The sequence below is a fragment of the Enoplosus armatus genome, chromosome 17 (assembly GCF_043641665.1).
Source record: "Enoplosus armatus isolate fEnoArm2 chromosome 17, fEnoArm2.hap1, whole genome shotgun sequence".
Classification (NCBI taxonomy): Eukaryota; Metazoa; Chordata; class Actinopteri; order Centrarchiformes; family Enoplosidae; genus Enoplosus; species Enoplosus armatus.
The window spans coordinates 14,920,948-14,936,251 of record NC_092196.1 but is presented as its reverse complement, the minus strand read 5'-3'; the positions used below and the strand labels follow the sequence as shown (position 1 = coordinate 14,936,251).

General features: G+C 39.7%; 2 protein-coding genes across 4 annotated transcripts; both read left to right on the top strand.

Moving 5' to 3' along the window:
- The first annotated feature begins 1,866 nt into the window (after positions 1–1,866).
- On the top strand, positions 1,867–10,596 carry mgrn1b (mahogunin, ring finger 1b). Of its 3 annotated transcripts, none has more exons than XM_070922709.1 (16): positions 1,867–2,180; positions 3,494–3,612; positions 3,786–3,874; positions 3,989–4,135; positions 4,729–4,846; positions 4,993–5,059; positions 5,282–5,325; positions 5,423–5,470; positions 5,938–6,006; positions 6,109–6,268; positions 6,384–6,493; positions 6,877–7,091; positions 7,676–7,787; positions 7,870–7,915; positions 8,026–8,130; positions 8,774–10,596. In XM_070922709.1, exons 1-16 carry the CDS (start codon positions 2,093–2,095, stop codon positions 8,884–8,886), a joined length of 1,650 nt encoding a protein of 549 aa, XP_070778810.1. In that variant the 5' UTR covers positions 1,867–2,092; the 3' UTR covers positions 8,887–10,596. The 3 variants fall into 3 exon arrangements, with proteins under 3 accessions (XP_070778810.1, XP_070778809.1, XP_070778808.1); XM_070922708.1 differs by having other exon boundaries at positions 7,993–8,130; XM_070922707.1 differs by having other exon boundaries at positions 4,993–5,083.
- A 3,256-nt stretch (positions 10,597–13,852) lies between these two features.
- On the top strand, positions 13,853–15,153 carry aanat2 (arylalkylamine N-acetyltransferase 2). The gene is made up of 4 exons (XM_070923074.1): positions 13,853–13,895; positions 14,114–14,284; positions 14,545–14,699; positions 14,848–15,153. Exons 1-4 carry the CDS (start codon positions 13,853–13,855, stop codon positions 15,151–15,153), a joined length of 675 nt encoding a protein of 224 aa, XP_070779175.1.
- Positions 15,154–15,304: the final 151 nt, after the last annotated feature.

The window sequence follows — 15,304 nt, the reverse complement described above, 5'->3', positions numbered from 1 at the left end:
TGATATTAATAACGATGATGTCGCTTTCAACACTGTATATTAGCCTGTTGCAGTTCCTCCCTGTGAACACCCATTATTCTACTCACTCAATACAATAGTCATCTCCAGAGTAAAGGTAGACACAATACCATATTAACAATTCAGGTAAAGGGTAGACACTGATAATGAATTATACATATTGATATAAAAAAAATTACACTGTAATAAAGCTGTTTTACTAACAGTTTTCCAGTGAGAAGATCAATCTACCCTTTATGAGGAGATTCTGTGTGGCGATAACGCTCGACGTGTGTATTTAGAAACACGGGTGTTCACTGCCCTCCGGTGGTCACAATGAGGAACTGCAACACTATTTAATAGCTAACACAGCAATGTAAAAGATAATCGAATGTAAAATCAAATGTGCAACATATTATTAATGTGATTATTATAAATATCAACAGTAGCACCAGTATTGGTAAATATAATATAATAAATATTGTAATTACCAATATGGAGACCCGTCTACCGGAGAGGACTGTTGACCAAAGTTTATTTAGAATCATAGTGTTTGCTGTCCTCTAGTGGTCACAGTGCCAAACTGCAATTTTGTATTTGTCAAATTAGCGTCAATGCAAACATAAAGCTAACACTTCCGGTGAATACTTTCAAATTAATGTGACAAGACTAAAACGAAAAGAGAGAATTTACCATGAAATTATCAATTGTATTGTTCTCTGGTGGTCATAGTTAGAAACTACATCTACATCTCTACATCCTTCAGTTGGAATGATATTGATTTTTATACTGATATTGTTTTTACTTTTGTTATGTGTTACTCCCAGTTAGCAATAATAAGGTCTCCGAAAGTGTAAGTGTTAGTATAGTCTCGCATCGCCAGACCTATCTCCACACTTTGGAGAAAGGTCTGGCTTAATCCATAGTCGTCGAGGAGGGTTTTACACAACGTTACTTTATTCTGCAACAACATAAACCATGCAATCCAGCAGTCAGCACAGTCTAATTTAATAGAATCACGAGTTTCCTGCCCTCCAGTGGTCACAATGAGGAACTACACTACATTAAATTTGTGGCAAACATCAAGACGGATGCTGTCGTTATTTACAAAAATCACACTAATAATTAATTTTACACATTATAGATGATATCAATACTGATTGTAGTTATTATATATTGATATTAATAACAATGATACACATATTAACCGTATATAAGATACGTATTATGTAGTTCTTAAATATGACCACTAGAGGGTAGTCAATGCTCGTGATTCTGAGAACACTCAGTATACACACATCATACTAGCTAACAGGGTAAAGGGTAGAGACTTGTCTTCACAACCAAAAAACGTTGTTAAAAAATGTACCAATACAATAATTGCCAGTGGTTATGTTACTGTATCTTACTTGTGGATACTGTGCCACAAATTTAATGCTCCACTTTGACCACTGGAAGGCAGTAAACATGTTTCTAAACACGCTCCTCTTAAGAATAGCTGTGCAAATTATTTTTTTTTTCTTTTTGATGGAGAACTACATTTATTTTGTTATTTTGAATGTACTGTGGATAGTTATTGAACACATATAGGGCTTCATAATTCTATGAGGAAATGAAGGAAACAGCTCCAACAGTTGTTTTGATTTGGTCTAACGTTACTGTTACCTTTAATTGTTGCGCTGTTGATGGGATGGTGTCCCTCAAAATGTATAAAACCAACCGACGCCCTCCGCTGACCCCTTCACCTCCTGCCCTCCTCCCCGCCGGGCGGTCCCATCACGCAGGGCGAACGCCCTGAATTTCTAGAAACGTTTGGAGACAGCCAATCAGGTTAACTCCCTGCTACGTTAGCACAGCTCTGGCAAAACAACAGCCCGTCTCAATTTGTTTCCTGTTAGCATTAGCATTCGCAGCAAAGCCACTGATAGACTGAACGCGTAAAATGTTAAATTAACGAGGGCGTGTATCTCTGGTCAATGTTATCTTTGTTTTGGCGTTAGTGTTAGGCGGAAGACTGAGCTAATCGGAGCTTCTGACGCGCTGTTCGTTGCCAAGCTGCTAACTGTAGCTAACGTCGGCAATCCAGCAGAGAAAGATGGGGTCCATCCTGAGCCGCAGAATTGCTGGTGTTGAGGATATCGATATCCAGGCCAACTCGGCCTATCGATTTCCACCTAAATCTGGTAAGTGATCGGCAGCGTCTCTTGGCTGAAATCAGATTTCCCATAAACATGGATCCTCTAAAGCAAGAGCAAACATTGAGGCACCGAGTACACACAAGTTAGCTAAGCTAGTTATTTTCTGTTGATTGTCATTAGCTATATAACAGTTAGTTAGACAATGAGTGGAAACATAAATGTCACTGTTGCAGATGGGAGACACGTTATTCAGAAAATCCTGTGATATTTACATTATGTGTCGGACATCGTGCTGTTGCAGAGGACTGTCGGATTCATGCAAGTTGGTTTGTTAATAAGTTACTACAGCATCGTGATCATAATTCATGAATTATTGTGTGTCCAACACCAAAACCGACTGCACAGACTTCGACCAAGTGTTTTAACCACATTAAAGTGATGAAGATCTGAGGGAGGAATGATGTTGACATCCAGAGACATGACATGTCAACAAATGATTTTCAGCTTCCAAAAAACCTTTAAGGCAGTGTACAATTTCAGATGGATTACGTTCTTACGTACGCTATATACGTACGTTCTTAGGCTTACGCTTTTATTACACGTTCACTTTGTAATATTGAGATATTTTCAAACAGTGAAAGCACAGCATGGAGACAGGTATGTCAATGTGAGACCAAAAAGTCCGACTCAGTTTAAAACCCATAAAAACACCATTTTATTGTCAATTGTTCTCTCAGCTGGTTGTATAATCTCCTGCATCTCATTATACGCTTATTAGGACTGATATAATGATAATGAAGTTACCCAAAGTCTTAATTTCTTGTTTATGGGTGGTTAAAATCTTGTTTAGAGATATACATTTGAATAATCATGTTCAAGCTACAACTCTTATAGTCACAGATCATTTTCTGGTCGTGTTGATGTAAAACAGAGACATGATGTTGTGGGACTTCCTGATGTACCTCAATTTTACATATTGATCCCATTTAGTCAACAGCCTTTATTAACTTTAATCCTCAGCCAATACAGAACTACATTAAATGCAAAAAATAGCAGAGATGAGAACCTGAAAATATAATGTCATCACACCAGTCCGAAGTTGTTTTGGGGTTTAAGTCTTTGTTGATGTGACTATTAAACATGAGCCCATGATATTCTGCAAAAAACAGTGTTGCTCAAAAGAGTCAACAACTTGTATAGCTAAACCATTTAATTTTTACAGGCAGATCATTTAAATAACTGAATATAAATGGGGTTGTTGTTTACATTGACACAGAAAGAAAAATGATCAGTGTCACTATATTATATTGCTCGCAGTGCCTGTTTTATTATTCATCTTCTTTCTCTCTCACCCTCAGGGAATTATTTTGCGAGCCACTTCTTCATGGGAGGAGAGAAATTCGACACACCACATCCAGAGGGATACCTTTTTGGAGAAAACATGGACCTGAATTTTCTTGGAAATAGGCCAGTGCAGGTGAGAACGGACGTGTCTTCATCCCAGCTGTTTCAATCATCTGAGAATTCAGGGCTGTTCAAAACTACTATGATGCAGTTCTACATTTCTTGCCAGTACTTGGATTTCGTCAAATCATGCTGAAAATTTCAAATCAAATATCATCATTCATGTTGCTGTTATTATTTCACTAGTTTCCATATGTGACGCCTGCACCCCACGAGCCTGTGAAAACCCTGCGGAGTCTGGTCAACATTAGAAAGGACTCTTTGCGCTTGGTCAGGTAAAGAAAGCGAGGCAATATTACGATACAAATCACAGTAACAGTAAAGAACTATTTCAAGGAAAAGAGTTTCCACTGTGCCGACCTAATGTTTGTCAAACCTCTTGATTCTAGATATAAAGATGACTCTGACACACCGGTGGAGGACGGGGGGAAACCGAAGGTTCAGTATGGTGTGGAGTTCACCTTTGATGCTGATGCTCGGGTGGCCATCACCCTCTACTGCCAAGCGTTTGAGGAGTTCTCCAACGGGATGGCAGTGTAAGAATCTGACCTCAGATCTGAAGCTTTAGTAGCACAAAGGATGAAAAATTCAACAAACAGAATCTGAATCTTATCTGGTCTTTTATTCATTAAATTTAAATGTCACATCTAAATCCATTTATGACTCCTGTTTGGATTAAACAAACATCTGTCAGATTTGAACCATATAAACTAATTAATCTAATGACACAGCAGCAGCACTTTAGTGGAAAACATTGTGCCAGAGACATTTAAACTTTGTTATATGGGTAGTGATATTCAAGCCTCAGAGCACAAAGACTAGAATAGATACGGTGGGTCCTTAGCAACCTCCAGTCACCATGGATACTGTAGATAAGACTTAGAAGAAGATGAGAGTAATCATACTGAAGTTATTGTGTTATGATGAGACTGAAAGATAATACATTTTTCCTGAATCAGAAAGATCAGATATTTCTACTGTTGTGTTGCATACATGTAATCTTAAAGATGACAGCCACCAGCAGACTTTCATAACTAATAAGTGTCTAAATGTCAACTTGTGAGTCCAGGATTCCTTCCATCTTCCTGCACACTGACCTAATTCTTCTCTGTAACATTACCGTGTGTAGGTACAGCCCAAAGAATCCATTAATGGTCTCTGAAACTGTGCATTACAAGCGAGGGGTGAGCCAACAGTTCTCCATGCCATCTTTCAAAATGGATTTCAGCGAGTGGAAAGAGGAGGATGTAAGTATCTACAGCAGTTAGTGGAGTTTACAGAATCACAATGTCCTCTGCTTACACATAAAAAACACACTTATTACACACATGGATACATGTCTCTGTTTAGAACAATAATCTCATTGAATAATAAAATATGTTTTCCCTTAAAGCTGAACTTTGACCTCGACCGAGGAGTGTTTCCGATGGTGATCCAAGCTGTGGTTGATGAAGGGGACGGTAGGTCACTAGAGCTGCACAACAGTGAGGACAATATATCTTTTCCATTGAGACTGGCTGCACAAATGTCAAAGGCAGATTTATGAAAAAGTGAAATATAGTAACATAAAATAGCAGTTCAACAGTTATAAAAAATTGCAGCAATACTGTCATTGTTAGCAGTTGAATTATAAGCTTAAATACACATTTTTATTAACCAGGGTACCGTGTGTTCCTTTCCAGATTGCCTTGGACATGCTCACGTACTTCTGGCGGCCTTTGAAAGAGTATGTATACATCTAAATCAAAGTAAATCATTTCAGTTTGTATAAAACAAGTTTTTATATGAGCTAAAACATGTTTGTTTGTTTTTTCTACCTCCAGCACGTTGATGGCAGTTTCTCCGTCAAGCCTCTGAAGCAGAAGCAAATTGTAGGTTTATGAATGTTCTTATTTCAATAGTGCCCTTTTTAGTATTATTATTTAGTAGTATCATTAAAGTTAGAAGTGGGATGTGTTCTTTTTTGAATCCCCCTGAATCCAAGTCAGTAAATTGTGAAGCACATACTCTGTGCGCTACAGCATGTTGTAAATGACTGCAGGATGTTTTACACAGAGCGTCAGTGACCTTCATACTCATCTGCAGCTGTTGAAAAAACTAAGCGCCACAAAAATCTGTGCCGAGACCCCTGAGAGTCTGGCAATAACGCAGATCTCTAAAGTAGACACTGAACTTACATTACAGGGATTTTTGTTTTATGTTTGTGTATCACTGCTCTCATCCTTCTCTAAAATACAGAAAGATTAGGACAACACAAGACAGTGGAAAGAATATGTTGAATATGCCAGTCGTGAGTTTCTAAAACATGAATGTCCAATTTCTGTTGCTGTATCTTTAGGTGGACCGTGTGAGCTACCTCCTACAGGAGATCTATGGGATTGAGAACAAAAACAACCAAGAAACCAAGGTTTCAGTGAAAATATTACTTTATACATGAATCACAGTGCTGTAAAGGTTCATTAATGTTTTATTTGTGTGACTTTTGATTTGATTTGTTTTCTTTGTCCAGCCATCAGATGATGAGAACAGTGACAACAGCAACGAGTGTGTTGTCTGTCTGTCTGACCTGCGAGATACACTCATACTGCCCTGCAGACATCTGTGTCTCTGCAACTCCTGCGCAGATACTCTGCGTTACCAGGCCAACAACTGTCCCATCTGCAGGCTGCGTAAGAAGTGTTGCATTAATTCAAGTTCTGCTCTGTAAGGTGTTTTATTAATGCTTTAACAGGATGAATTTACATTATTATTGTGTTTCATTTGACCCTGTGTTCCTCTAACCAGCCTTCAGAGCCTTGCTGCAGATCAGAGCTGTGAGGAAAAAGCCTGGTGCTCTTTCCCCCGTGTCTTTCAGCCCGGTCCTGGCTCAGACTATGGACCATGACGAGCACTCAGTAAGTCTCATTTACATCTGTGTACAGTCAGTTCAAAATGGCTAAGATGTGCAGCAACATTAAGGGGAAACTGGGCATGAGTTAGGGCTGCATAACATATTTTTTAGCTTTATTTCAATTTGAGGTTCTGCAGTAAAAACATTGCAACAGGAACAGCTGAAATTCACAAATGTTAAATTAAGTCCATCCCTTAAAGTGTTTTAAACTGATAGCTCAATGAAAAAGTTCTAAAGGAAGAATGTGATCAGAGTTATACTTTTTACTTGTATTGAGCAGCATGTTGGTTTGTTGTGGCCTCGTAGCTTCCAGGATCCAGATAAACTGGCCACTTGTTTATCAACTGTGCATTGTCACCACCGGTCCTCGTCTATGTCTCTTTGTAGGGCACAGACTCAGTTCCTCCCGGCTTTGAACCAATCTCACTGTTGGAGGCTCTGAACGGTCTGCGGTCAGTGTCTCCCGCCATCCCGTCTGCCCCCCTCTATGATGAAATCAACTTCTCAGGGGGTCTGGGCGGTGACAGCAGACAGCTGAGCTCCCCAGAGCATTTAAGTGATGGGAGTCTGCAGAAAGGGAAAGTCAGCAAGTCACCTGACAGGTAACCTCACAATGAGTGTGTTTACGTGTGCATGCACACCAGAACATTACCGTAAGTAATCAGGTCAGGACAGGAAATGAGATAATATATTTGTATGTGTAACATTAGTGGAAAACATCTCTTTCCATTAGGCTTGGTCAGTAATCAGAATCAGAATCAGAAATATTTTATTGGGGGGAAATTACAGAAGTTACAGGTGCTCCCATTCAAGAATAGAAAAGTAGCGCAAATTTAGAAATGAGAAGTATGTACAAATGTAAGATATAAAAAATAAAATATATACATTTACAATATCTAAGTGAAAAATAAAAGTAAAAATATATACAATAACAATGTATATATGTATATATGTATTGCACTGGTGAGAATCATTGTAAATTGGGACGGCCTAAAGCCAGGTTTTTTTTTTATTTATTCTAAAGGCTACAACATCTGGAGGCCATTGTCATTTCTTTTAAAATGTTCCGGTGTGATTAAAGTGAAAATCGGTCAATGTAGGTAGCTGTGATCAATTGAATTACCTGTTCTACGTGTATCTTTCTGTATTCATGATTTAGTTTTTTTTGCCTTGTCCCTCACTCCAGCACCCTTAGGTCTCCATCCTCTCCCATCCAGGAGGAAGATGAGGAGAAGCTGTCCGAGATGTCCGATGCTCAGCCACACACAATGCTGTCCAGCAGCCCCGCCCCCACAGATGTAAGCCGCCACGTCCCCACCTGACATTTCAACTGTGACTCTGCTGCAAACAAAGCTTTAACAAAATATTTTCCTCTTCCAGGCCACAGCAACGGAGGACGTGGCGGAGTCCCTGTCTCCAGATGATGGTGAGTTTTCTCTTGTGGTGCCCAGCGAACAGTTAATTATGTGACACTGGTAAAGACTTGCTGGCTTTGAGAGTTAGATTTACTGACATTTACTCTCCCGGGTGATCCAGAGGACAGAATGCATTCTGGAGGAGACATCCTACAGGACTGCAGCAGCGAACACAGCAGCTTGACCAAAACAGAGAGCGACCCAGCGGGCGACTTGTCTCTGCCAGGTGAGAAATCCTCAGCCAGGAACAAAGAGGAAATATCAGACTGTCAAGAAAAGTCTCTAAGCCCCTGCAAACAGGAAAGAAAAGAATATATATACTCTCTTAGTCTAGTATAGACCTGTACTTTGTGATGACAGCCTAGAGCAAATTAGTTGATGGAGCTTTAAATGCAGCTCAAAGTTGTCTGGTTCTTGCTTATTTTTGACTTCTTTCTGGTTGATAAATCTGTTCTGGTTCTCTAACATTTCTCTTCTTAAATCCACGACTCAAGGCTGTGATGTTCTGTGCTTTGCATCTAACCTGTGCGCTCTTGTGCGTCTCTGTTTCCTAACACTTCTCCTCTGTTCCCTGCCGTCCTGTCACTTCGTACCGCCTCTACTTTGGGCAGCTCTAGGTCCTGATTCCTGCTCTATTGGTTTGGAGGAATAACTGTGGTATGTAGGCTTTCCTGTCTGCTCTGCTTCTCTGTGTATGAGCTCTACTGCTCTCACTCCATTGACATCTATCACAGCTAGAACAAAACCCAGACAAGACAGTTTTTAATGCAGACAAGGCCTATCTTTTCTTATATGCTTCTAGATATTGAAGTCTGACTGGAAACTTGCCTTTGACCCTTGTTGCTTATCTGCTGCTTCTTCCCCTCCAGGGTCATCAGAGTCAACAGAAAGCCTGAAAAGTCAGAGCACAAACTGCTCCAGCCAGCCTCTCCTGTGTCCCACAAGCAGCCTTCATTTGGAGGATGAGCACCTCAACCCCTGACTCTGGTACAGCCTTTTCCCTCCCATGCATCAGAACAGATTTATGCTTCACAAAGATCATCCACCCTCCAGCCCAGTCTTCTGCTTCTGTGATCAGCGGCGACGACGGCCCACCAGGACGAGGGCGGATTCTGTTTATTCCATCAATGTCTCTGACATTAGAAAAGAAATTTGACTCCTGCAAAGATGCTCTTGATACCTTACTCTGTGACTGATGTTAAAAAAAGAAAAAGATATTGTTTCCCCAGCTTTGAAAACATTTCATTAACTGTCAGATGGTGTTCGGTTGTGTGTCTTGGCCAGAGTTGTGGTCTAGTAATGTGGATTCCAGAGATATTTCACTACCTGTCATGGTGGTGCTTTTAAGCACACTTACTTTAAATTAACTTTATCGATTGCTTGACACTAAGTTCAGAAGAATTTATAAATACAGTTTGTGTTTAGATATTGTATTCATCAGTGAAATACATTAATGACATGAGAACTTTTTTCCAGTCAGGTTAATTTGGGTTATGAGTATAAATTTGACAACATATTACTTACGTATCTGTGTGTCCATTTGAGTGATTTTGCACTCCAACAATATCGTTTATAATCCATTCCTTATAACTAGAGTTTATGATGAGATTACTTTAAATTGTATGCAGTCTTAAACATCTACATGCCAGTTTTTTATAATTTCCAATGATGTGATTTCTATGTATCATAACTGTACTAGAATCCTGTGTGGTTACTTCCAAAATTGTATACTTGCATATTACATAGAGAAAAAAAACCTGATATTTAAGTAATGGAACTAGACTGAGTTAACATGCACATTACTTAAGACTTGGATAATAAAAAATTAGAGCTACAGATTCACACCCTATCAGCTGAACTCAAAGACGGCTAAAGCCTGCAACAAGCATAGATGCTCCAGCTACATATATGCTGACTCAGCATGGCACAGTAAGCGTGCTTGTCGTAGATGTGGCAGATCTCTGTACAGTCTTCTTGTGGCAATGCCAGTGTCTGCTTATGTGATGTTGCTGCAACAAAAAATGGGGTCAGGTGTTTGTTAACGCCTTTACTCACCTCGGTCCTGTATGTGTAGCGCCATGCATATAGATCTATGTGCCTTGAATTGATATGGCTGCCTGCTTGTTGCATTGGACATTAGTGTTCTTAGAAATGCTACAATAAACAAGTTTTCAGCCCGTAGACAGGATTTTTGATGCTGATGTACAGAGCCTTTTTTTTCTATCGCAAACTTCATGCTACTGGAAAAATATATCCTGTTATTGCAATATTAAATTGAACTGTTCATTTACTATTTCATGGCCATGTATCAAATATGCATTTAATCTTAGTGTTTAGGTTCAAGTGGATTCTCATAATGTGCGTTTGATTGGAAAGGAACACATCCAATGCAATAAATGCAAACTTTGCATTTTAATAATCGGGCTAGCATTTGCATGTGAATTTGTAGAGGCTTAAACCCGCCACTGCTTTTAAGTAACATGGTTATTTTGTCTTTCCCCCTTCTTCATCTGTGCCATTTCAACTTGATACTGTGCCTTCCTGTTCCTGTTCTGACCACTATTGACCTGGTATCCAGGATAACTCCACAGTAGGTGGTTTGTGGCTCTCTGTAAAATCAATACCTGTCTTTCCTCATGTGTATAGCAGCATGTGTATAACAATAAAGAACAAAGATTCAGTACTTCAACAACCAGTTGTTTTTCCATCCATCACAATACTCACTTTTTATTTATTTTTTTATTGTTTTTGCTCGTTAGAATCTGTTGCTCAACCACTGCAATGCCATGATATTTGGTGAAATTATTTAATTTGGCCTAAATTTGAATTGAATTAAATTTGAAGTATAATGACAGTCATTGCTCAGACATTGCTGAGATTATGACTTTCTAAAATGACTCATGTTATCTACATAATATAACTGCCATGACTGGAGTGATACTTTAGACAACTTTATGGGGAAGTGTAACGTGCTATATATATGTTTCATGAAAGTATCACAAGATAATCTAAAAAAAAAATATGGTTAGGGAACACACTGTACACAACTAATGAGAATGTAAAAGTGATGGCATGCAAAAGTCTTTCTATAGAAATCCCAGCATGTCTCTCTATCTAGTACAGATTGCAAATTATTACTTTTTTTTTTTTTTTACCAATCATACATTTGCAGACTGATTTTCAGTGAACTCAGTCACCACCTTCGCTTGCCATATAACACATTTGTCAAGCTTCAACTGCAAAGTTTGATGTTTCTGAAAGAAAAACATCACATCTCAAATTAGACAAGCAGGGCCCTCTCCTGGCAAAGGAGGCAATAAAACTGTCCTGAGGATCTCGTATCGCGGCTGTTTTGCATAGAACACATAGACTGTGGACTGCTGTAAAACCATGGAGTCAGACTCAGTTAATCTTCCACCTGAAAGGCCTCATGGACCTGTGAGTTTAACATGTGTTTAGGATTCCTGTTTGGTCTTGTCCTGTTTTACACTGTGGTCAACTTGTACTGAGAACAACAATTCAGTCCCCCAGAAAACTTGAGAGAGAGTCAGCTGGTTCATTAGCTAGTAGTGCTGCTGTTAAATGAACCACCTCTGCTACAAGAAGGCTGAAGGGTAAAACAGTACAACCTGCATTGTCAACAAATTAATTAGAGCTGACTCAGAGCCAAGTGGATGAATACTAGCACACACACACACACACACACACACACACACACACACACACACACACACACACACACACACACACACACACTAAGCTGATTTACAATCTCTGTCTCTAGACAAAAATAGTAATAGCAGTTCCTCTCAGGATATCCGTTCTTTTTACTTTAATGTTGATCTTTCACTGGTAATACTTATTTCTTCCTGGCATGAAGCACTATATAGCTAATATTTCTTTAGCTGGAAGTGTGTTTTTCCTACACACATAATGATTGACATATTGGTTTTCCATCTTTAAGATAAATATATATGGAGATTTATATGGTCATGAAATGATGGATTGGACCAAAAATTCCACACTGTTTTATTTATAAAACAGAGTATAAAAGTATAAAAAGAAATGGCATTAGGTCTCATCTTGAAGTACATACATGCTTTATTTAGTGAAGATGGAGCACACATATAATAGCCTGCTGGTGTGTGACAGTTCAATATCACAATGATTTTTCTAGCTACTGAGTGCTCTGAAAGTCTATAAGGTGTTTCAGGTGTCAAACATAATGACATTCCTGTGCAGTAATGGTTAACTGTTGCTGTCTGCTCAGCCGGACCAACAGGTGTACGCCAGTGTAAAATTTAATGAGGATTCAGTTACACTGTGGCCTCAAGCTTGCCTGTAAAAACATAATACGCTTAGAAAATGTGTGTGCAAGTGTATGCATATATATATACACACACACATGCTGTAAATGAGATTAGGGTTTATGAGACATTCAGCTGGAGATGGTCAGTGGGTGAGGTTATACTGTATACATATAAAGTCAGGGTTTAATCTTCTATCAGTTCTCAGACTGTATGTAGCATTCATCTCCTTTTCTAAGCTCTTTTTAAATTTATTACCTTATCTGAAAAGCTGAAACATGTTTCTGGGATCCTCAAAACCCAACCTTGTCATTCAGTTGGCTGCTTAAAACAGGCTGTTTTAAGAGGCCATGAGGAATCATTTCAGACTGCCCCTCCCCTCACAAGCCACACAGATTGACAGAGTTGCAGGTCAGAAAAGGTCATTTCATCTCTGGACAACCGAGTATGTGTTCGCCTCTAACATCTGATGATCTCACGAGCAGAGATGTTGTCGTATTTGTGATTGGCCAGCTGTCCAGATGACGTGGGCAATTTCCCATTCATCACTGTAGTGGAGACCAAAAGGAAGCACAGAGAGAAACAATAATCCTTAAAACAATTCTATTTTGGTTTGATCTCTTGAGGCTACATTGAACAATATTAGGGCTAAGCCTTGAGCCAGGTGATTGTGGTGTTTTCTGTAGAGAAACAAAGATCGCAAAAATGAAGACCGCTTCAAAAACAGGTTGTTTACTTTTATAATTTGCAGATGCTTGAGAAAGAAAAGCTTTTGGAAAAGTTAAATCAACCAAGAATACAGTTTTAAACTATTAGACACTTGCGCAACCATAATACAAAATAGATAAATAAAAGACATGGCCATATTTTCCTTTAGATGAGGATTTGTAATATAGAGCTTTTATCTTTCCCTAAAAACATAGTTTATAGTGAACTTGAAGGACTCATCTGTGTGTTGATAGTCAAACAAGTCTGTGTAAAAAGGTTTTACCTCAGGGCAAGTGCTTTCTCATTTAATTAGTTTGTGCTAAACCTCTTTGAGGCATGAAATCATCCCAACAGCAATCCACACAAATCTCCCCCCGTCACTCTGCACAGTTAAATTAGACCACATGCCCTTGATCTGCGAAAACATGCGTATCACGGCATCCAGTCACACGACGTCTGGCTTATCCACACCCTGAAAAACACATACTTGAATGTACAGTAAGTGCATGTGCCAATAAAGCTACATGTTCTAGGTAAAAACTAATCTGTCATCACATCTCAACAACTTTTCCTGTTGAAGGTGAACAGTGATACAATTAATCTGCTTGAACTATTCTCATTCGACTTGGCATAAATTCTCATCATCACCAAAAGATTTTCAACACACAGTGAATATCTACAAATAACAAATATTTTCTTAATTAAGGTGTGGGAAAGGTTAATCCAAATTAGTGTGTAATTATAATATGCACAAAGAAAAGCTGCAACTAAAGAGTTGTCTGTGTTTGAACTGGGATGTTCATAAAAAAAATATAAATCACAAAAGAAATACCCCAAGAACAAAATATCATGTCATTTGAAAGCAGGGGATTTAGAGACTTTGGAGACACGTGCACAGACAGCTATCCTACTTTGAGATGACCACTTTACAGTATGAGATCAGAGAGAAAGAGGAGGTGGAGGAGGAGACACGAAGGTCAGCATCTTGCCTACTGAAGCGAGTTACATTGCAGTCAAGAGCTGTAGGACAAACGGAGAACACAGACAGTTTTGTTTGCAGGGTTTGACTTGATTTGACTGCATCATTTATAGCATCAGAACACAGTTTATATTGCAAAAGGCTGGAAAAGAAGAAAACAGACTAACAAAAGAGTCCTGACCAATAATCAGACCCTCCAGTCCTGTACTACTGAGGCATCATGACACAGCAGGTCAGTGGCTCACCGTTCCTCAAGCCCTTCTTTCTGAAGACGCCTGTCAAAGTGGTCAGCTCCCTGCGACAGAGACGACACACACTCCCCGCCAGCGAGTTCAGGAACCTCACGCCACAGGACGCCATCAGTGTGTTTGAGATTGAGAGAGAAGGTAAGTCATGTTTCTTAAAAATCACACATATAACTTATCCGATATGTTTTAACACTATGTATCATCAGGTAAGAACTTTATAAACATTCTACGTGTGTCTGTCATTGGGGAAAGTATAAAATATGTATAAATACTGCATTTGGATGTTCAATATCATCTTAGCGCCAAGCAGAACACATTTCTTTTACCCTTTCTGATCTACATCATCATTACTCCAGGGACATGATTCACTGTATAAACTGGCTCATTTCACCCGGCAGCATTTGTCTCTGTGTCTGGAGAGTGTCCACTTACTCTGGATGAGGTGCTTAACTTCCTGGGCCAGTGCCCTGAGCTGTCGCTGGGTTGGTTTGAGGAGGGACAGCTGGTAGCTTTCATCATCGGCTCTGGCTGGGATAAGGAGAGGCTTTCACAGGTAGGAACTGTGTAAAGAATACAATATGACCAACCTTGCTTTTCTATGCAAATGACTTTGATTTTGACAAACTTGCTCTGATGCATGTGAATTTTGGCTCATAGGTGCTATGACATATTAATGCTTCTATGTAATCTCTTTTCTCCAGGAGGCAATGACTCAACATGTCCCAGACACCCCCACTGTGCACATCCATGTGCTGTCAGTGCACCGTCACTGTCGCCAGCAAGGCAAGGGCTCCATTCTCTTGTGGCGCTACTTGCAGTACCTGCGCTGCATGCCGGGCCTCCGCCGAGCTCTGCTGATTTGTGAGGACTTCCTGGTTCCTTTCTACCTCAAGGCCGGCTTCAAGGAGAAAGGGCCATCAGCCATCTCCATGTCCAACATGAACTTCCAAGAGATGGAGTACATGCTCGGTGGGCAGGCGTACGCACGGAGGAACAGCGGCTGCTAGTCCATCAGTCTCTATCCCACCCTCCTTCCACTTACTCACCTTTAACAAGGACTCAGAGACTCAGAGTAGAAAAGATGAACAAAACACAGCCGACAAATGGACGGATAGAGGCGCAGGGCCAGTATGCACCAGTGGACTGGGTTCAATATTG